The sequence below is a fragment of the Macrotis lagotis genome, chromosome X (genome assembly GCF_037893015.1).
Source record: "Macrotis lagotis isolate mMagLag1 chromosome X, bilby.v1.9.chrom.fasta, whole genome shotgun sequence".
Lineage (NCBI taxonomy): Eukaryota > Metazoa > Chordata > Mammalia > Peramelemorphia > Peramelidae > Macrotis > Macrotis lagotis.
In genome coordinates this window covers 501672371-501696703 of record NC_133666.1, presented here as the reverse complement: position 1 = coordinate 501696703, position 24333 = coordinate 501672371, and the positions used below count along the sequence as shown (strand labels likewise).

Below are 24333 nucleotides of genomic sequence, written 5' to 3'. Positions count from 1 at the left end.
TGTTTGTCTTCTCTGACCTGCCAAACCAAAACATACCTCTCATCTATGGGGAGTCTTTTCTTCATCAGAATGTAAGCTTCTTGAGGACAGGGGCTGTCTTGCTTTTGTATTTCCATCCCAATAATTTAGCAGAGTTTTTAGGACATAAATGTTCAATAAATGCTTTTTCATTCATTCATTTATTTATTCATTCATTCATTCCCCTTTACAAGACTAAACTCCTTCAGATCAGGAACAAGAACTAGCAAAATATTTAACCAAAAGAGGTGTTCAGGACAGATTTTTTTAATGTGAAAGCTGCATTTATTTTTTCCATGAGTCTCATTCTTATTTACCAGCTGAGATGAGTCTAACTTTTTAAACTACAGACTTCCTAAAATTTTTACTATACTCAGACTTTAGTGCATTTCCTCCTCTCAGGTAGGGAATGGGCTATCATTTCAAAGCCTCAAGCGTCTTTATCTTTTAAGTGTAATCTGGACCAATGGAAGATCTCATATGTTGTGGAACAATTATTTAGAGATACTGATCCATAGCAAATGTCAACCAAGGTTGGAAAAGCAACAATAAAGTGTTATTGTTATTATTATGAATGGCTAATTTTAAAAAAGAGGAAATCAGTTAGATTTACATAGGGGCCACAGACCAGTCCAGCACATGCTTCTGCTTAGTGAACAGAGGCTCATCCCTTAAACAGAGATGAGCAGTAATGTGCCTAATGCATGGTCTCCATCAGTCCCCAGCTGGGTTGGAAATGCCAGCATGCCAGGAGATTCCAAATGAACCTGATGGATCAGAACATTCATATTTTACCCTTCAATGTTAACTTCTCCCCTTCTACCTTCCTCATGACTTTTCCTACTGTTACTGAAGTACATTTGAACACTCATAACATTTAAAAGTATTAATACGTAGAAATTTGCAAAGTATTTCCATGGGAAAATATTCCAGCCTAACAGAAAATTTAAAAGTTGCTGAGAAAGCAACAAGTGCTCTAGTGAACTGAATGATAATTTATAGAAGTCAAACTCATCTTAATACTTTTTAAAAAAAATTGGCAAGTAACAGTAAAATCCCCCAATGCACTCTGACTGAACATCAATATAATCACTCTGAATTGATGTAAGAATACAAATACATGAAAAGGGGTTTAGATCAGAAACTGAAAGTTCAGCATTTCCTGAACACATTTAGAAAACACTTAAGAGTTTACTATGTTTATGTTGTGCTAAGCACTGAACATAAAAGCTAAAAGAAGATAAAGTTCCTTGATTTAAATAACTTACGATTGGAGGAGAGGTGGAATAAGACAAATACACAGAAAATTATAATACAAGTGAAGTAGTATAGGGACATAGAAATCAAATGGATGACCAAAACTGGGAAGGAGAGATTACTTGTAGCTGGGAGTTGGGGTAGGGGAGGGACAAACAGATGACCAAGCAAAACTTTATGGAATGTATGACATGAGATTAGGGGTCTTGAAAAAAGAAGAGGATTTCACTAGGCAGCTTTGTGAGGTAGGAACATTCTAGGCTGAGGGAACTTCATGGTAGAAAAGGGTTTGATGAGATTGGGGAATGTTCAGTTTAGCAGTCTGGATTGACCATAGGCTTCACAAAAAAGAGAGTAGAGTAGTATACAATGAGCCTGATTAGAGAGGCTGAAGCTGACTGAGGAAGGTCTTGAATTACAGGCTGAGCAGTTTGTCCTTTATTTGGTAAGCAATGTAGAACCACTGAAAGACTCTGAATAGGAGTGACAAGATCAGACCTTACCTCAGAAAGTTTACTTTGGCAGAGGTGTGAAGATTGGTTTTGGAAAGTATCAAGACCAGAGTCAGGAAGATCAATCCTGGGGGCTATTAATAGTCTAGATAGGAACCAGGATGGAGAAGCAAGAGTATAAAGAACAGCAATTGCCAATTAATTGAAAAGTGACAAAGAGGGAAGTCAAAGATGACTCCAAGGCTCATAGAATTACTATTTCAAACAGAGGAGACCTTTGAGGTCATTTAATAAAACCCCTCAATTAAAGATGAGGAAACCAAGGCCAAAAGATATTTTAAAAAAATACTTGTCAAAGAGGCAATAAATAATGAGTCAAGATTCAAAGCACTGTCATCTGACATCAAAACCATCCCAATACTTTTGGTACTGACTTTTTTCTTGAGCTGAGTAACTAAGGTGTTTGGTGACATTATCAACAGAAACAGAGGAATAGAAACAAGGGCAGACCTTGGAGTAAAGAATGATGAGTGCAATATTAATTGCATAATGTTTAGAGTGAGAACAAGGTATCAGTTTAGAAAGGTTGAGTATGTTGAAATTCTCTTTCTCTCAACTTTCATACCATTTAATAAATACAGCAATATGATAAACTGAATGCTTATTGAATGACAAACTCAAAATTTAGTTCATATTTTGACCTGTCATTATCCACATAAATTTTTTTTTGCATGGACCAAATACTAGGTATGAAGTCTGAACCTTAAAAGAATCCCATTTTTTTTAGACATCAAGAGAACAATTTTGAGAACTTCATCTGTAAGTTTTGGTTAAAGTATTCCATAGCATCAGGTTGTACTTTGGACCTTCCATAGAGTGTATGGCTACTAGAAAAATGGTAGATAGGTAGATAAATTTTGCAAAGTATGTTTTACTACTATTTTCCAACTATGCATACAGACATGGTCTGACAGAAGTTGTGGCAATGGCAATGATACCATGGTGGTGTTCAGTGCATTTATGGTGGATATCAGCATATTTATTATCCAAAGGTCATGAACCCAGCTGCCAAATTGGCCTTGAAAGCTGAAGAGAGCAGGAAGTAGAAGAGAACAGGAAATTTAATAGAAAAGGAAACGGAACACTTTATAGTATAATTTTAAATGCTCCTGCCAAAATAGCCTTGATCAAAGCCTGTCAAATCTAAGTTCCAAGCTCATCTCCCTATAATGGGCAGCCCAGCTAGTTGGTGAAACCAACCACACCTTTGGTGAAATGCTATTTAACTTTATAAATTATTATCTAGTTTCCATCTCCACATATTTCTGAAAGACTTTGATTCTAACATTATCATGAGAGGAAACATTAAAAAGGATGGAAATCTGGCATTTAATTCAAGGGAAACCACTATTTCCATTTCAGTGAGTGAAAAGGATTTATATTTTTTTAAAGTACCAAACATTGCTATTAATTTGGAGACAAAAGACAGGTGGAGATGAGAGATACAGATAAAATACTGCATCCAAAATTTACCTGTATTAAGACAAAATTCTAAAGGATGACTCATGCTTGCAGTTTTCTTTCAATACCATATAAACACTTATTACAGAGCCAGGTTTTGATGGATGAACACATTTTCAGCTCTTTTCTTAAATTAAAATACAAATACAAAAACACACACAACCAAACTCAAACAAACATTAAAAAAAAATAGCTTTAGTTTTTCTTTTTTTAAAATGTGGATGACAAACTCTTGGTCAAGACAAAGTGCAAATATTTACAGGTGATGAGGAGACACCATTTCCTCTCTCCAGACTTCAACTTGGTGCCTGCCACATCACTTTATCCATTCAAAAATCTCTCTCTCTCTCTCTCTCTCTCTCTCTCTCTCTCTCTCTCTCTCTCTCTCTTTCTAGCCATCTGCCAAGAGGAAATAACTTTGCTGTATTGGGAGTCTGGGAATCCTAGAAAACAATCTTAAATCCATAAAATAATTGAAGTGCACGTTTACTGAGCTGTTCAGTTCGATTCTGATTTTTATTACAATGTCAACAAGAGTTTAATTTGTTTTAAAGTTTAGGTTCTTAAATCTGAGTGATATACGGTAGTTTACGGCTTGCTGGCAACAGCTACTGTGGAAAAAAAATGGAAAGTGCATATAAAGGCGATTCTAAGTTTGACATTGTGAAAGCAGGGAGCAGTGCCAAGAGCAGCAAACAGCATGGCTTTCCCCAGCCTGGCTGACTTTAGGGACTGCTCGCTATTGACATCAGTCACTATGGGATACATTTCCCTGCTCTAACAAATCTCATCTGGAGACTGTAATTAAAAAGAAATGTCTTAAAATGCAATTTCTCTCCCTAAAACATTTACAGATGTTAACTAGATTGTTAATGGTGTAAAATGTCTGTGGGCGGACTTCTTCCTTCTTATCTAGTGTCAAAAATGAAGACTCTCTAAAAACCAACTTTAGTGAGAGGGGAGGTAGAAGAGGAGTATTGTTTTTTTCCAGTGGATTTTACTTACTGATTTGAAAAAAAATTCTCTCTCTCTCTCTCTCTCTCTCTCTCTCTCTCTCTCTCTCTCTCTCTTTCTGCCTGTCTTTCTTTTGATTTCTGTCTTTTTCTTTCTTTCTTTCTTTCTTTCTTTCTTTCTTTCTTTCTGTCTTTCTTTCTTTCTGTCTTTCTGTCTGTCTTCTTTTTCTTTCTGTCTTTCTTTTTCTTTTTTTTTAAATGAGAAAGTGCCCAGAAGACATAATAGCATTTGTTATATTTCAGAAAACTTCTAGAGACAGTTTCATTGTAGTTTGAATGTATTCAACATGCTGCAAGTTTCTGTGCACAGTAGAGTTTGATTAATACATACTATTCTGAAATTCAACAAAAATGAAACAGAAAAATTTCAGCTTTGGTAACCCTGTCATTTGTTTTCTGTCAATAGCTTGTGCTAGGCTGTATTCTTAAGCCCTGGTAAAAACATTCATAGAGACATATTAGACAGACCTACAAAACAATCCATTTCATATGTACACTAGACAGGATAGGAGCTATTGCAAAAATGGGTGAACTTTCAGAACCACTTGTCTCTGGAGAAACATAAGGGGGTTTTCTCAGCTTGGCCAAAGACTGTGCAAGAAGAAGTCTCTGCTTGAACGGACTGCACACGTGTCAGTTCCACCCCTGCAGGACAAGTGAAGTGGAACTTTTCTCGGAGCCAAGTACTTCATGATTTATACAGGCATATCAAATAACTCCCGAGGACCCTGCACAAGGTGATGGCTAAAACCTCAGTACTGACATATGCAGCTGCCCAGACACAGTTGTCTGCTTGCCTTTTGCCTTCCTCCCTGAAACTGGCTTTGATTGGAGCCAGAGCCTTGGGTAAATCACAGGCATCTCTCGATTTTTCTGAGGGCCGAGCTCTCGCTGTTTTCCGGTACCTACTTCCTGCCATATCTAAAACAACAGCAGCTGCAAGGACCTGATAGAGGGGAGCTGTAGGGCAAAGACTTGCAAAAAATGGCTGGGAAAAAGAGGACAGTTATTAGAAGCTGATAACACATACATACATATTCTGCAGCCTCAGATTCACTGTCACTGATGATAGCATGTGGTAATGTCGGCCCCACTTTCAGAACAAAACAATATTGCAATATGGTTATGGGAAAGATAATTCTCAGTGCTTGTGTTGGGATAAAAGAGGGCGCTTGACTGTATTTGTTCTATTGTATGAATATCAAACTTTGATTAGCTAGAGTCTCCCAGGACCTGATAAGAAGAAATGTTCTGGGTTATTATCTGGAATTCATTTTCTTTGTCTTTCACTGTGTGGGAGAAATCTAACTGTGATTTGGCTAGAAGTAAGAACCCTTGTTTGGGGTCTAAGAAGTTAAAAGTATAAGACAACTGGGCTGGGGAGGAGGAAAGAACTCCTTTAAGGATAATATCTTGGGGCAGCTAGGTGGTGCAGTCGATAGAGCACTGGCCCTGAAGTCAGGAGTACCTGAGTTCAAATTCGGCCTCAGACACTTAATAATTACCTGGCTGTGTGGCCGTGGGCAAGCCACTTAACCCCATTGCCTTGAAAAAAAAACTTTAAAAAAAGGATATTATCTTATATTGATATAGTGGAGAAATTAAATCATCACGTAATTATATAGAAACACACACACACATATACACATATGTAATGAGGAGGAGCTGGAATAGGAGTTGTATTTAGCTATCTTGTATTTATTCTGTGAAAAATTATATGTCCACATTTATGTAGTTAGTAAATATAATTTCTGACACAATTATGTATGTGTACATATACTCTTGGAGAGTGGAGATGGTTTCTTTTTTTGTATCTGTGTCCCCTAGCCCAGTGTCCAACAAAGATTAGGTGCTTAATAACAGCTTGCTGATTGATTGACATTGAATAGGGAAGACATTAAGGACAGACAGTTGAAATAGCTCATGTAGAAATAAGAAACATCCATGATAAGGCTCTTCTATCACCTCCTAACTTTTGCTTTCTTCTGTAACTCCTCCATCTTCAAGTTCCACTTACCAAAGCTTGTCTCATTAATGAACAAGACCAGCAAAGGATCCGGCATATCAAGTAAGCAGGCATCTCCTGCTTTTACTCCTAAGTGTCATGACTGTTAAGAAACATTAAAAAGGGCAATTATTATCAAATTATTATTATTATCATTAATGGAAAAGAAGTAGACACCAGGCTCACTGTCTCTAGGACTTACACATTTTCCAATGTCATGAATGATAACTGATGAAGAAATATGAACAATTTTCCTCCTTGCATGCATGACTCTATGACTGATAAAAGTTCTGTTGTAAGTTGTTTTTGCATAAAGGGAGGGCTCAAAGATAATTTTATATGACAAGAGAAAGATTATACAAGTTCACAAATACATGGAAGTCATTTGGGTTGGAGATTAATCATAGATTAGAAATAATGAAACTTTTGCTTTGGACATTTTTTTCAACTCTGAGGTTGCATTCAAAAATGCAGTCTTTGAGTGCAACATAAATAAGCTGATTAATTTAAGCTTCTCTTCTGACTCTAAAAAAAACAGTATCAATTAGTTATACTGAAAAATATCAACTATATGCACTGAACCCAAAAGTTGTATATCAGTGCTTTTACAATCTTTCTTAAATCTCCAAAACACTCAATTCTTTGAATTTTAATAATAGTAATAGACTATAACAAGGTGAAAAATTTCACTGGCTCATTACCCACCACTCCCTGGCTTGGAATGCAAAATTTTTCATTAAAAATTAGACTGGGGAGTCCATATCTTTATTTAATTACTATCATTGATAGAAAGAATTATCCATGAGTGATAATGTCTCCTGGTATTAAAAAGAACAATAGTGGAAACAATAGTGGACTAGAATTCAGGAGATGTGAGTTCTATTCTCAGTTCTGTCCCAAACTAATTATATGACTGCAGGGGAAATCACTTCATTTATCAGTTTTCTTGTCTGAAAAATGGTGATAATAATACTTGTCCCTTTAGAGGATTGTAAGAATCAATTGATGTTTTTAAAAAAAGGAAAGGGAAAGCACTTTGAAAAGTACAAAAATGAATGTTGCATGACAATGATTGTGATGATATTTCTTAATTTATTGCTTGTTGGTGATGCTTTTTAAAAATGGGATGGTCCCTTTTTCTTGATTATAGATAAAATTAAGCTCAATCCATATCTGACAACTTCTACTTGCCAAAGAGCTGTCCTGGAACCTTGGTGAATTTCCATAAGTAACTGAACTTCCCAGAGGAACTTATAAGAAAAAATGTCCCCTATTGAAGGGGACATTGAAATGCCTTGTGGACCTGACTGCTTTCTAACCTAGCTCTCCTGACAAAAGCAAGGGCAAGGAGGGAGAATGAAGAATACCTAGTCTGCATTACAATGACTAGTTGTGCTTTCTTTTGAAGAAACACTGTTTCAAATAGATGTAGAACAGAACAGTCAACAGCCCTGGACACCATTCTCCCCAAAGAAACTCCAAACTTTGATTATCTATCAACAGCAGGATTTTGCAGAATGCTACTATTACAGATTTCACTGCCTTGCTTTATTTTCTTTTGCATGAATGATACAGGATAGTAGCTTGCTATTAAATAATACTGGGTGCTGAGTGCTGAGTGCTGAGAGCAATCTTAGTTCAAAGAGTTTTTTGAAAAATATAAAGACTAGAGAAAATTAAAGCACATGGTGTTTTAGTATAAAAGCTGTTTTGAAATGAAGATAATATCCTTTTAAAAATGACTTCAGAAAAGAGACAGAAAAGGGAAAATTCAACTGTTGTAGTTACAAAGGCATTACAATAATGTGAGGTCAAGGACCTCATACACTAATGCTTGACCAATGACTATTATTGTATGGTTTGCCCATGACAAATGTTAAAAATATTTCAGACAAATCTCACATTGCTTAGATGAGGAGTCATATCTGACCAATATTTCTTATGTCTTTGCTTTTGCTGGTCACAAGTTTTCTTTGGCACAAAACCAGGATTATAAATGGACTTAAATGGTACTTAATCATTCAAACTCCATCAAAACCTTCTTTCTAACTTTTGATCCCTCTTGTTCCCCCATCTCTAACCAAAAACAAATAATTCTAAAAAACTTTCACTTTGAAGAAGAAAGTAATGAGAGAAACTTAATAAAATATAGTAACAAGATAATTTTTCCTCCAATCCAACTGTATCCATACTACAGGATTTGTGGCTGACATTTCTATTAGAAATATGAAAGCAAGTAGTTCAAAGCCTATAATGTTTAAGGCAAATCATTATGTAATGTCATTTGACAAAGTTCACAGAACCTTCTTTCCAACCACATCACCTCAATAAGATCACAATTAGATTCATCCAATTACCTTCTTTTCTCATCCTTCATCTTACAGAAGAAAAAGAAGAAAAAATACCAGAAGTAAAATCCTAACTTAAGTGTTATAGAATTTAAATCCCTGAGCATCTTCAGCATGTATCTATAGTGGCCAAAGAAAACCCTCTATAGTGAACCTTGACTGAGATGACATCTTCAGTTGTACCATAGTTTTTTGAATTACATTTTTTAAGAGACTACTGCCTCATTTATTTCATGACAAATGACTGTCCTAGCATATTTGTCTTACTTTCAAAAATAATGGAAAAAATGTTGCTAAGACTAGTCAATGTAGAAACTGCAGCTTAAAAGAATTCAAAACTGGTTTTCCATTTTTCTATTAGCCTGCTTACAACAGAACTACAATACAGCTTAGTATCTGATAATTTATTTGTTTATATTTTAGCCCTTTCTATATCATTTTAATTTGATTCATTTCAATAAACATTTATGAGTGTTTCACAGTACTTTATACAAAGCACTTGATGAATTCCCTTTTGCATATCTTATTTGATATGATCTTAATTGCTCTTCACAATAACTTATAAAAGTACAGTAAGAGCACATACTCTGCTGTTTTACTGAACAGAAATTAAACCTCAAGAACTAAAGTTGCTTACTTGAGGTCACAAGGTAAATTGTAGTCTGAAACCTGAGTTTGAATCTTTGCTCTGCCATTTATTTTCTGTATGAACTTGGGGAAGTCATTTACTCTCCATGGGTCTCAGTTTCCTCATTTGCAAAATGAGGTGGTAGAACATGAATGTTTTCTGAGATTCTTTCTAGTTCAAGAACTATGATTTTATGATTCCATGACTATTGAGTGGATTACCTAGGGCTTAAACCTACATTCTCTGATTCCAAGTCTACTGTTCTTTCTACTATGTCAAACTATACCAAAATAGACTAGATCCCATTTTATAAAACTTTTTTATGAAATATGAAACCAACTAGCCCAATATAAACTGAAAATCATTCAATAATCTGGAACTTTGTCAGCATGTCAAATATATGAATATTTGGAAATTTCTAGATCATCTTATATATTCATTAGTTCCCACTTGTGTCTTTGGTTCTAACACATTCAAGTGTTGTGTATAAGAACAGATATAAGGTAGTGCACCAGTATTCCTGTGTCAGTAATCACCTAGGAAGTTAATAATTGCAGGTTCTCCTCCACTGGAAAGTTTCATGCCATGGGTTGGATGGACTCATATGAACTGAGTTTCTTCATTGAGTTCCACAGAACCTATTTACAAAGATAGCTGATTTCTCATCAAGACAACAATATTAGTGGCTGTTTTAATTTTTATGCCCTGCCATTCAAAGATAGACCTTCAAATCCATTAAAAGACTGATCCTAATGAATTATTTGCATTTGCAGGTTTTTTCCTATCCATCACTAGTAACCTACAACTCTAATGTTAAGGACTCAGCATGTGTGATCACAGTAATAGGTATTCTTTCAATCATCATTAAAAATGTGGAAGGTTCAAGATATGGCACAGGGATAAATTAGTAAAACATTCCATGAGGAAGTCTTTTTGTTTTCTCCCAGAGTTGTCCAGCCTACAAGGAGAGAGAGTGAAAAAGGAAAGGAAAACCAACCATCTAGACTAAAGGTCAGACAATGTTCCTGGCCTTCCTGGTCTACCTACTTGTTGTTTTAGTGGCTTCTGGACCCCCTTGGAAATCAGGGAGCTCACTGAGGAGTATTCAAAGACTTCATCATCAAAGTCTGGGGGGAGGGGAGAGGGAAATGGATGAAAAGTAGGGAAGACTGTAAAATAGGCTCACTGCCTTAAAAGCTATCACCTTGGGGGCAGCTAGGTGGCACAGTGGATAGAGCACTGGCCCTGGAGTCAGTAGTACCTGGGTTCAAATCCAGCCTCAGACACTTAATAATAATTACCTAGCTGTGTGGCCTTGGGCAAGCCACTTAACCCCATTGCCTTGCAAAAACTAAAAAAAAAAAAAAATAAAGCTATCACCTTAAACATAAAGCTGAGATATGCAAAAGAAAATTCATTTCAATAAAACAGGAATTGTCTCCATATTTTCCATTCAAATAAATATACATTAAATATTTTTGTCAAATGGTTTAACAGTGACTATCTTGATTTACGTAAATGCTCATAGGCATATGGGTTACCCAAATCTTGAGTGACCCAATTCAATTCAAGAAAAATTTTAATAAATTCCTACTATGTGCAAGACAGTCTATACACAAAAGATTAATGTTGCCATATGCTTAAGACAGTAGATTAGAACATTAACATTCACAGCTTCACTAAAAGGGCTTATATTCTATGAACTGCTGCTTTTAAGGGATAATTTAAAAATATACATTTAGAGTGAAGGCTTCAGTGAGGCCAGTCTTTTTAATAATGTAATTCCTGTGGTTTTCCTATATTTTGTTTATTGAGAAGTCTAAACTGGGAGCTTGGAGTTTATGAAGCTCTATGAAAAGAACAAAATATCAACTGAAATGAGCATTTTTTAGTTTATAAGCTCTTTGGAAAGTGATACCTATAGAAGAGATGATTAAAAAGTTGTTTTTTTTAAATCCCAAATAACTTGGAAAAGAAGATCTACATAAAAGATTCTTCCATAGCCCAAGGTTTTCTCTGAAACTAACAGTGGTTTTTCAGAAAGTGTGCTATTATTGCTTTCAGTACTAATACACTACTGCTTTAGAAAGATCTCATTTTTGGACAGATTCCTTTTTTGGTAAAGCAATGGGTTTAAGTGGCTTGCCCAAGGCCACACAGCTAGGTAATTATTAAGTGTCTGAGGTCAAATTTGAACTCAGGTACTCCTGACTCCAGGGCCAGTGCTCTATCCACTGCGCCATCTAGCTGGCCCTGGATAGATTCTTAAAGGACAAAACATTAAAATATACTACTATATAATACAAATTAAGAAAACCATCAGACCAAAACACAGAACCTAGATATTTGAGCACCACAAATAACAACCTATGTTGTTCCTGTGTCAAGTGAACTTTTTTTGGAAAACGATAGTGAATGACCAAATTCAAAATCCATAGAACCAAAAATCATATAGTAGTTTCAGCATCAAGAAATTATCTCACAGTGGCTCTAAACGCTCTTTCTTTCCTAGTCCATATCAATCACACCTATTTAGAAAAAAATATCTTTTCATTGCTATCTCCTTCCTGTCTTATTTCATACTTCTTCTCTTGTAGTTATACTTGAGATAGATATATCTGATATATCTAACATGTCTTGATAGACACATTCTCTGAAGTCCCCGCTCTTTTATTACAGATCTCCCTCATCCCTAATCTCTTCCTCCTACATTTCTTCCTGGCACTAAAAAAACTTGGTTTTCACTTATAAATAGCATTTTCCTCATCATTTTTTCCAGTTCTGGCTACTTTGGTTCTTATTCTAGGAAAGGGCAGTGAGGTGTACTACTTGCTTTCAGTTCTCATTCTAGACCCTTCATCTGGTACCATCGCCCAACCAACTCTCCTCCTCTGAGATAATATTAAGCTGTCCTGATACTTGTGGGGACCATTGATTGACCTTCTGGACAATCTGCCACCTTCCTCAATGAGTTCAGATCCTAACCTAAAGTCTTTCCTTCCCAAGTCTTTCCATCATTTTCAGGGACTTCCATACTCACACTGATGGTCCTTTGCATGACTTCTTCAGTCTTCAATCTCAATTCTCATGAATTCTATATTTCCTCTACCTTAGTCACTCATAGGAAAGGCCACTATTTAGACCCTATCATCATTCAAAAATCCTCTATATTCAATATCCTTACTTTTGAAAATCTTTTCTCTAATGACAATGTCCCAAACTAAAATGTCACCCAGTGCCTCACTCCCCCTAAATCTGCTCTTTGTCCTCATCATAAGCCATTTTTATTTCCCTCAGGTATTTAAAGCTCCAAACTACTTTGTCATATCTTTCTTTTTAGCAGTTTTCATACAATTCATATTTCAGACCAACTGGACAAGTCTCTCATCCTAACTTCTCCTACCTCTATGAAAGTTATGAATATGTACATCTATGCAAGTTAACCTTTATTTTGTTTTCCCTTTTAGCTCTCTCTACCAAAATCTGTAATTTAATCCAATTCTATATCAAAAGCTCATAAAGATAAAAATGCTTATTTCAATTTTTAATATCCAAACTTATATAAAAATAGGTAGACTCCAGTGTTAATTTTTAAAGATTTGATTCACTGAATGTTTTCTAAGAATTAAAGTAGATAAAAACACATGTGAGCATATCTTTCTATGATATATGCAGGTTGACATTTTCCCCCCCATCAAAAGTTTATTTTGCCCATTTTTCTAGATATCAAATGTTCAACACCAGTTTTAGAATACTCCAAGATGCCCTCAATTATCTCAAGGAATGAAATGTGAAACAAAAAAAAAACTTTAGAATAAAATTAATTCTATTTCACTTTAATTAGAAATAAAAAAACAAAACCAAGTAAAAAACCTTACATAGAACAATTGAGTTTTCACAACTCAAATTGGAACACACTATCAATTAAAGAACAATCTCTTTTAAAAGTAAACATTTCTTTCTTGAACCAGGACTGTCCTAAAAATCTAGGACATAAAATCATGGTAATCATAGAATTCATTTTTTATTTTAGTTGATGAAGGAAGAGTGGCAGGGGATGGAGGTGTTGAGAAATCAAACAAATAACAATAGGATGTTGCAACTCCAAAAGTTTGGCAATCTGTTCTATCTAGAGAATGTTCTAGATGGATTTCAAGGAGTCCATGGGGCCTTCCCCATGCTGGAGATTCCATTCAGATAACCCTGTCACTCCCAAAGTTTAATTTGCCCAACTAATCCTCTTTCACCAACTAAAAAGTGCTGAACATATGATGAGATCAGCATTACCTGAGGCATTTCTGGTTGTACCAGAGACACTACAAGCTTATTTGTCTCCAAATCTTTAGGCACAAATCTTTAGACTGACAGGAATGCATATGTTCCTTAAGATTCACTTTTGTATACAAGTATTAATTCAAACTTTTCTTGAATTTGAACGAATTAATTTTCATATCAGGGCTACAGCAAAAAGGTATATTATACATACATATCAACCTTCAAGAACTTCTATTATAGAATCACAGAACCTCAGAGCTAGAAAAGACCTCAGGGTCGAATCCAATCCATACTTGATCAAGAATTTTCCCTAAAATAAACCTGACAAGTGGTCATCTAGGCCTCCAAAGGTCTTCAAGGGAATATACTTCCTTCTGAGGTAACCCAATCTTTTGCATTACTCTAAACATTAAGAATTTTTTCCACAATGACATTAAGTTTAATTTTTTTTATCCCCTTGCAACTTCTCTCTCTCTCTCTCTCTCTCTCTCTCTCTCTCTCTCTCTCTCTCTCTCTCCTCTTTTCTGGGGATAAACACTTCTAATTTTTTTTAACTGTTCTTCATATGTCAAGATCAACTATTTTAGTTGATAACTTCTTCCATTCTTTTCTGTATGCCTTCCAAATCATTAAAGTTCTTTCTAAAATGTAGTGTCCAGAAGTGAATATTTATAATGCCAGATATAACCACAGACTTGTAGAGTATGTTCTCTTTTAAACAGCTTTAGATCAATTAAACTTCTTTTGACTGCCATTATCACCCTGTTGACTCATCTTGAGCATTCAGTGTACTAAAATTCTCAGGTCTTCATTCTGACAATCATCTAAGCATACCTGCCATTATTTTGCATTTGTGAAATTGACTTTTAGAACTCAAATAAAAGATTTCATATTTATCCTTATTAAATTTATCTTAATAGATATTATCTAATATTCTTGCCTATTAATATGTTTTTGAATCTTGACTTGGTCGTCCAGTGTTTTAGTAATCCATCTTAGATTTGTTCTATCTGCAAACTGAATAAACTTGCAATCAATGCCATTCCCTAAGTCATTGATAAAAATTAACAAAACCATACAGAAATCACTTGGGACCATCCACTGGACACCCCTTTTCAAGTTGACAATAGCCCCTCTTGACTATTCTAGGTCTTACCATTAAATCAGTACTAAAGTTTCTCCATCTTGTCTATAAAAATAGACTGAAGGGGCGGCTAGGTGGTGCAGTGGATAGAGCACCGGCCCTGGAGTCAGGAGTACTTGAGTTCAAATCCGACTTTGGACACTTAATAATTACCTCACTGTGTGGCCTTGAGCAAGCCACTTAACCCCATTGACTTGCAAAAAAATAAAAATAAAAATAAAAATAAAAATAAAAATAGGCTGAGAGAATCTGTCAAATGCTTTGGTAAATTCTAGGTAGACTGAATCTACAGTATTTTGTTGTTCTACCAGATTAGTCATCCTTTCAAAAAGGTTTCATTTAAAAAAAAATAGTTTCATTTGAAACAGCTTGAACTGTGTTTGATGAAGTCATACTAACTTTCCGTGATGACTGCTTCCTTTTCTAAATATTCACTTATCCCTTTAATAATGCATTCTAGAATTTTGACAAGAATTGAAGCTAAGCTTAGTTATAAAGGCTATTTTTTTCTTTTTTATAAAAATAAGAATATTTCTCTTTTTTCAGTCTTAAAATCACTCCCTTTGTACACACTCTTTTCAAAGCTGTTTTATTTTTTTTTCAATATTACAGTCTCTTCCCCATGACTCCCATCCTCTCCCAAATAGAGCCCTGTCTTGTAACAAATAACCAATATACAATTAAGGAAAATAAATCTACATATTGGCCATGTCTGAAAACTGTATACCCCATTCTATCTCTATTAGGTGAAGGGTTTGTTTGTTTTGCCATCAAATCCTCCAAAGTCTTAAATGGTCATTTGCCACCCAAAATTCTAAAACTTATCTTTATATAGTTGTGATCATTTCTCTATGGTTTCTCAAAATCACTTTGAGTGATATAACAATCACATGTTCCAATTCTTTCTTATGATATAGTTCAACTGTGTCTGGTGACTTGTACTCATCAGGAAAACTTAGGTATTTCCTATTTTCCTACTTATATTGGGTTTTGACTCGCTCAAACATTTTGGTTCTGTCATTTCAACTCTAAAGATCATTCTCCTTGCCTGAGAAGCAGAAGAAAAATTAGAATTGAGAATTTCTCCCTTCTCTCTAACACATTATCATTATTATTATCCGTAGTAGTCCCAGCCCATCTCTGATAATTCTCTGAAGTTAACTACTGAAAACCACCGTTTGTTTTCTTTAGCTATTTTTTGCAAACCCCAGTTCATTCTGAGGTTTGACACTCCTGATAATATTCTTATGGAGAATGTTATATTGGTAAATTGGTCTTACTTTTATCAGTTAATTGGTCTTACTTTCTTCTTCTGCACAAAAAAATTCTAACTGGTTGATGAGGTCTCAATGTATCTGCATCAGTCCCTCTTTTTTTCTCATCAAAATTATTTCTCCTTGTATCTTCAGAATTTTATTTTCAATAACTTTCCTTCCTGGGTTGATTTGCCCAATAGAATTATAGGACATATGATATATCTACACTTTCTCTGTGATCTATGTTGTATGTGAGAATGGAGGCTGGGGTGGGAAGGACTCTGATGAGAACAATGAGTAAAAGATTACTAAATTCCTAAAATATGTAGTCCCCAATTTGTAATCATCAAGGAGATAATACATAGGAATTCTCCCCACATTCCTACCTTTACTTGCCCTTCTTTTCTCTCCCTTCATCCTTCTTTCCTTATCCCCTCAGACTGGTGTTTTCTTCATGCTTCTATAGAAGCTGCCCTGGCTCTATCAAGCTTCTACTTAGTCTCCTGAGACTTGTGAAATGGGATAAGGCATAGAATTCAAGGGAATCTCAGGGCTCTAGGCTTCCATTACTTCCATTTCACTTTATTGCATTTTCAGGAAGCTTTTAGAAAACAATTTATCAATTTTATATTATAATTTTACTTTAACATATTTAAAAAATCTGTTCATATGGGAAAATGAATTGAATTCTAACCCACTATCTAAAAACAAATATGTACACCCCAAAGCATTCATAAATTGGGAGCTGCTTGCAAACAGGAATCCTTAATGAAGAACTATGACAGTAAGTTTTTCCACTAGCTTGATGTCCGTGTATTGCAAACACTCAATTGAGAAAGTAACAGGTTGCCCTTTTCAACACTCATTAGAAGGGGGAAATGCTTTTCTAGACCCCTGTTGAATTTATTATATCTCAAGATGCTTTAAATGATGTTGGACAAGACTAATATACTAAATGCTTAAATAAATGGTGAAGTCATTAGCCACTGGGTAATGGCTTAGGGAGAGAAATGTACATTATAATCTGCTTTTCTAATAAGAAACTAAAGGATATTTTTACTGGGAATGGGTGATTTATACAGTATAATCACTTAGAAAAGATGTGTGAAGTTCTTCACTTTCACCTGGATAACCACTAATGATGGTTAGAAATCCTTATTTAACTCTTTAGGAAAAGTGATCCATTTATTATTTCTTACTATTATGGTGTGGAGAATAAAGCCCTAAACAAGAGTCAGGAAGACTGGGTTTGACTCCTGCTTCCTAACCAGATGTTTGACCTGGACAAATACCTTAATCTCTCTGAGTCTCAATAGGGATAAAAAAACAGCATTTAGCCAGCAGGGCTGTTGTAAAGATTAAATAAAATCATATCAGTAAAATACTTGTAATCATTAAGGTGTCAAATAAATAATTAATATTGTTCTCCCACCTATTTAAGTTTCTTGACTGGGAGCCACTGGTCTAACATACAATTTAGTCCCATTATTTTATCATCTAGAAACCTGGAATACCCATAAAGCCACCAGCATCACATGCTGATACATTTCAGTGTTCATGCCATGACTAGAGATCTTTAACTTAAAAAGAATTTTTTTCACAATATATACAAATACAATTCTATTTTCAAAGTCTGAAATAGACTTTTTACCCTGACAGTAGGATAAGAAATATTGCTTATTTTGAAACTAAATGTTTAAATCAAACATTTACTTTTCATCTTGTTAAGGTTTTGATGTTTTAGGTTTTAGCTAAATATGGTTAACAGTCATAAAATATCAAATATGGTGTGTGTGCATATAATGTAGCTGTATTTTTTACATAAAGGATATTTATATAACTCCACTAACTGCTTTTTAGGGAGGTCTTTAGAATATTTGGTCTACTCTTGGACATGATCCAGACCAAGGGGAATGAACAGCACCTTGATCTATCTCATAGGCTGAAACTGAAAAAAAGGAAAATAAAGAAAAAAGAAAAAGTCTAATTTTTATTGGTCAAGAATATTTAAATGTTAATGGACATAAAGAATGATATTTCCAACCTAAAAACAATTTAAATGGTAAAGAATTGTTTGTAAGGCCACAAACTAAACTTCATTGGGTTTATACTTGATTTCTATCTTATTATTTGTTCTAAAAAACCCCCACACTTTCACAATGAGGAGTTCAGGAGAAAGAATGAGTACTAGATAGAGTTTTAAAGAAATTTTGAGATAAAATTTATTTTCTCTGAACATAAATGGAAAAAATCTAACTTTTAAGAGGTACTCTGGTACAATGAAAAGACCGTTAAGTTTTGATCAAATTAAAACCCAGGTTTCAATTCATATTTTGCTATTTATTTTTGGGCAAGTCACTTTAATTCACTGGACCTCATTTTTCTTATTCTTAAAATGGGAGGGTTGGATTAGGAAACCTCAAAGGTCCCTTCCAACTAGTGATCAATATTTCAAGTAAATTCTCTGACAGCTAAGATCTATTTTACTTCTAAAGTTATTATCCTAGACCCATCCTAGATGAGATATCATATTATTCTGAATAGGACACACTTTTCCCCTTCAAAACTTAAGAGTGATTTATAATTGATGTCTTTTTTTTCTGTGGCTCTTGAGGTTTATGAAATTGTTTAAAATTATTTTAATATCTCTATTATCAAACTAAGCCCTATTATTCCTTTGTAATATATATTTTATTTATATCACTGAAAAGGGTTTCCAAAGACTTCAACACAATTCCACAAAAATCCAGGACATTTTATTTTTTTTTTAGGTTTTTGCAAGGCAAATGGGGTTAAGTGGCTTGCCCAAGGCCACACAGCTAGGCAATTATTAAGTGTCTGAGACTGGATTTGAACCCAGGTACTCCTGACTCCAGGGCCAGTGCTTTATCCACTGCACCACCTAGCTGCCCCCTCCAGAACATTTTTTTAAAAAAGTTAAAACTCATTCTGAACTTATATCTCTTTATATGTTTTCCCTTTTAGAGAAATCTTATTTTAGAGAAAAGAAATTATAGCTGGGTTAATACAGAAATTCAAACACTGGAAAAACTGATGGTTTCATGATTTTCCTTTTTAATTCCTTGGTACAAGCTGAATGTTATTTCTTGATCTTCAAGTCAGTGTTGCAAATAATGTATATAAAATCCTTTGTTGGAATCAGCATAAGAAGACATATTGAGGGTACAGAGGTCACAAAAATTCACAGGACTTATTCAACCTAATTGCGTTCCCCTTTTCACCACCTTGGGTTTACACAAAAAAGGGTGAGAATCTCTACCTATGATCACAATTTCACAAGTGCCTGACAAAAAAATTAGAACAATGGAATGCTAGAACTAGAACTATCATCATTTGTCTTCTATTTGTCTTGGTATGAGGTTAGAATATGATTCTGATATACTAATTAGAAGTTCTTTAAAAACACACAACTAATTCATATAGAAAAAGAGATCATCTGACCAAATTATATGATTCAGGGAAAAATATTTTAATTTGATAATGCAACCATGAAAATGACTTTATGGAGTTAGGGTTCTATTTTTCACCTAAATGAAGCTTAGAAATGCACTGTTTTTAATGTCACAGATTTAGAGAGGTCATATTATCCAGATGGAAAAATTGAGATCTATACAGGTTATACAATTTGCCTTAGGTCAGTGGTAAAATAGCAGATCCAGGATCCAAACCTGTATCTTCTGACTCGTAGTTCAGTATTCTTTCTATTATTCAATATTATCACTTTACAGATGAGGAAAATGAGGCTGACAAGGAAAGTGACCTGAACACAGCTGCTTAAAGCAGAATGGACATTAGAACTTGGGTTTCTTGATGCTCTGGTAGTACTGCAAGGGTGGAGCAGGGCCCAGGAACTCGTAGCAGAACTCTTTCTACATAGCAGGCACTGAATAAATATTTTGGGAACAAATAAATGAATGACTGAGTACATGAGAATAGTTGAATGGTGGCTTTCACTATACTTTCCCTAAGGCAGTTTTACTGTGCCAACCTAAAGAGACTTATATCCTACAGAGAAAAATCCAGAAGTCACCAGAAAGTGCCATGGAAGATGACAGGCTATCTTTTCTGAAATTTGGATAGGAAATTTAAGCCCATATGCTTGGTAGCATAAAGTTGGCTAGCATCAAGTTGCAAGTCTAGCTTTTCATTAAAATCAAACCCTATTGGAAAAGACAAGTAGAATAAATTTAGGATAAAAGCCAGGGTTCTCTTGCCTATGGCAAAGCTGTTTCACTGAGATGTCAGGGATAGTCATATTAGTCATATTTATCACTTATAAGTATAAGTACCATAAGAATTGTCTGCCACAGTGATGGGTAAATGAGTCATGCCTGGCATGGCCACTTTGAGTCCCATGTCCTGTTCACCTTTGTGAAGTCTGAAGGGCTAAGTCAAATGAAAAATAAATCAAAAATGGAATATTCACTCATAAATCAAAACATTTTTACTGTGCCTACTTGTAGATAGCAATGTACTCTCAGAAAACTGTAAGTATAATATTAGAACTAAGTGCAGCTGATGGAAAGGAAGGAATGTAGGCAGGAGGTGGAGTGTTAATCTTTCCCATGGTTTCCTCCTCAGGATATCATCACTCATTTATTTGTCTTGGGATAGGGTTGGATATGACTCTGATATTATAGAAATAATTAGAAATTCTTTAAAAACACATACCTCTTTCACATGAAAAAAGAGGTCATCTGACCAAATTATATGATTGGGACAAGATATTTTAATTTGATAAAGCAGCCATGAAAATGACCTTATGGAGTTAAGTGTTAGTAAGGCAAAGATCTTAGAGTGTTTTATTTTTCATCTGAATGAATGAAAATTTAGCTATTGGTAGTTTTATCCATATATATTTTATAAGCAGCATGCATTATCTGCTGTGGTCCATTTACTCACTGGCCAAATTCAAACACTATGAGATCTCTTATAATAGAGGCAGCTAGGTGTAAAAGTGACTATAGAACTTTTGGAGTAATTTTTGGCTTGAGAAAGACCAGAGTTCAAATCTAGCCTCTGACACTCACTAGCTTAAACCTCTGCCTCAATTTCCTCATCTCTAAAATGAATACCTCTTCTCAGGTTTGTCATGAGGATAAAATGAAATAATTATAAGAGTTCTCTGGCAACCTTAAAGTACTATATAAATATTGGCTACTAATAATTTCCAAGATTCAATTTAGGTATTATTTCTAATTGGAGTCTTTCTTGGTAACCTGAATTATTGATACACTCTCCAACCTGAATTTATTTTATGCCTACTATCTAGGCATACTCTGTAAAGCTAGTAGAAGAGAAATTCCTTGAAGATGATGACTATTTGTGGCCTGGTTGGAGCTAAAAAATATTTGCTGAATTGAATAAAGTTATGGTATTGGGTTCAATTCCTTTTAAGAACAGCTAGCTTCTCTCTATTCCAGGGCTTGATTGCACACCCCTCATTCTAAATCATGTCCCTCTCATCGGACAAAATTAGAATGAGATGAGAAATGTCAATGAATAAGTGCAATTCTATCATTGTTAATGACAAAACAACTCAAGAAGCACCTTTTCTCTAGCTCTGTGTAGACCAAAAAAAAAAGTGCTGCATGGAAGAAGAGGGGACAATTTATGAAATAGAAGCAAAAAAAAATCATCATCCAGTGACCAAGATTTTTTGGAAAGGCAGTTAAAAGCTGCTTTTACACTTTGGCTAAGCAAACAAATGCAAATGGCAGTATCATATATGCTATCTTTCTCCTTTGAGGGATTTTTCTCTTATCCCAGCTTGTGATTTTGATTTTTCAATGTGGTGAATGATGGGGTTTGAAAGAGGTGGGAAAGGTAAGGGAGCAATGGAAGGGTGGAGAAAGGGGTTTACATCTTCCAGATGTGACTAGTGTTTGATTTGTGAAACAATCAAAATGCATCTAGATAAACTGGAATTATTCCTTTATGAATAACCCCCTGACTCCCACACAAGTAACCCGCAGCAGAGTTGTGCAAGTCACATAGAGGCATTAATGAATTGAACTCTTAATGAGCAAAACACCTCAGGCTTTATGGTCATGTGACTGATTAGTACCTCAATTAGAGTTTTCCCAGAACCAAATATGAGAATGCTGTTATTACAAGTCAATAATGCCTCTGTTTTCATTCAAATTCAGTATCACATTGTTCCAAATAGAAAAAAAAACTTTCTAAAAAGAATAAAATAAAACGAGGCACAATGAATTAGTTGTTTGATGTAATTTCTCCCTGAAAGACTATCAAATTCAGATGTTCTTGGGTACCAATTAGTTTTTCTACAGTTGTTGAAAAGTTTCTCCCTTTTAAAATAACTTTTAATATGTGACATTCAATTAGATTTCTATTCTGAAGAATCTTATATATTGAGTTGAGGGGATGGTTAAGAGAACTATGGGACTACTCAGTGGTGAATACTAAATCATAACTCAGAAAGACTGTATAATCATATTTCTTATTATGCCTTCATTCTGTTCACATAATAAATCTTTGGTAGCCAAGTCCTGACAAGTTCACCGCAGTATTTTAATGTTGTGGAGGTTTTTTGGTTTTGTTTTATATAGCAGCAAGAGAGTCACTAAGTGAAATGTAGTTTTTTAAATGCCAAGGGACTAAAGACCTGGGCCAAAAGCCATGCTTATGGATAAGTCTTGGTCCTAATTAGAACTTGTCTAGCTAAAGTTCAGTAGTTAATATTTTGTTTCAGCCAGCAGATTTGGCTAGTCTAAGTTTTAATGCGTTACCACTGAGACCATGGTCCAGCAGTTAGACAGGTGTGCAGGTCACTGGCAAAGGCTTAAGCCAAGACTAAGTGGTTAAGCTTGTTGCAATGTAATTGTTGGTCATGCGGCTAACTCTGTGGTGACTCACAGCAAAGAATATCTTTTTGTTACTGCAAACGAAACTAAAATAACTAATTTTCATACAAAGACTATCAGAGCAACTTGATGCATAATTCCACAAGATGGTTAATGGACACACTCCTCCTTCCAAAATTCTGGTATGGTTAAAAAAAACTCACTGATACTGCAACATGATGGAATGCAAGCCTCTACAGCTGTGGAGGACTTACCATCATCCAGGTACAACTGGTCCAATTCCTCAGGTTCTCTCTTGATGGTTACGGGAATAGGGGCCAAATTATGATTACTGTCCTCATGCAACTCTGGCAGTGACAGTGGCTGATTGGTTGGAGATTCATTTCTTTGAACTTTCGACAGTTGGTGCTGCTGTTGACCCATTATGGATGAGTGAGTTGGACTGCAGGACTGCAAATAGGTTGACTCTTGGGTAACGGATGGAACTGGAGAAGAGGGACTGTTGGGATAGAGTGTTTGTTGGTAACCAAGGGAACAGCTACTGCTCAGATGTTGACTCACCTGCGGCTGCAGCATGATGTGAGATGATTGATCAGGAGAGCTTGGGTGTACAACTATAGACCTTGGCACTTCCTGGATGGTGGGGACACCTCCAGCGGGCTGTTGAAGTCCTAGGTGGCTGTGACCTGGATTCGTGATGCACTTGTTGTAAGCAGAAGAGGAAAGATCATGAAGCTTGGGACTTGAGTTGGGAGAGGATGACATCACAGTGTTTCTCTGCTGACAGGAAGTGAAGCCAGCCACAAGGCAAGAACCAGGATCAGGAGGCATCATGATCTGCTGGCTGTAGTATGGCTTAGAGAGAGGGTTTAATCCTTGGTTCATTGGTCCACAGGTTTGAGCAGGCTCATAGTCATCGGTAGGTTCTGTTTTTATAATTGGAACTATTAAAAGAGAAAAAAAGTTATATAAACATGAGTTGCATATTGGTGCGACCAAGTTGGCTTGTGGCTAGGATACCCTTTGCAAAATAAACAACGTTTTGAATAAGTCTCTGTGTGTCTTTTGCCTCATTCTTCCACCCAATTAAAAAAAGAGGGAGGGAGGGGAAAAGGGAGGGAGGGAGGGGAAGAGAGAGAGAGAGAGAGAGAGAGAGAGAGAGAGAGAGAGAGAGAGAGAGAGAGAGAGAGAGAATGAGTCATCAGCACAAGAAAGTCACAGCTGGTTCTAATATTGAAAAGGACTATTTTCTTTGGAATCTCCTCCAGCACTAATGTGCTATAAAAATCTATTTGCAAATAGCTACACTGCAGTAGAAGCTCTGGACCCAAGGGCTCCATGGATTTGTAGTAATCAAAGCAAAAATTTTAACTTGGATGTACTACTGCATTTCTCCGGCTACTGATGGTCCATTTGATAAATGTCTGCACATTTGGTAAACTTGAGCATAATAAGGTGGTTTTTAGAGGTCAGTAAAACTACAATTGCAAAGTTATTTGTCATCATAAGCAGCTCTGCAAAAGCATTTAATTGATAAGAATTTTTCAAAGGAAGAAATGAAAACTCTA

General features: G+C 35.4%; 1 protein-coding gene across 5 annotated transcripts in view; it reads right to left on the bottom strand.

Annotated features, from left to right (window-relative positions):
* The window catches only part of NFATC1 (nuclear factor of activated T cells 1), a 222778-nt gene that overhangs the window by 32686 nt on the left and 165759 nt on the right, over nucleotides 1-24333 (bottom strand). For 2 of the 5 annotated variants that reach the window (XM_074204095.1, XM_074204096.1), the window contains exon 9: nucleotides 4264-23709. In XM_074204095.1, the coding sequence (XP_074060196.1) occupies nucleotides 22916-23709 (794 nt within the window). In that variant the 3' untranslated portion in view covers nucleotides 4264-22915. Of the gene's footprint in view, nucleotides 1-4263; nucleotides 23710-24333 lie in introns of those variants that run through there. The other 3 variants (XM_074204098.1, XM_074204099.1, XM_074204097.1) reach the window with 3 other exon arrangements.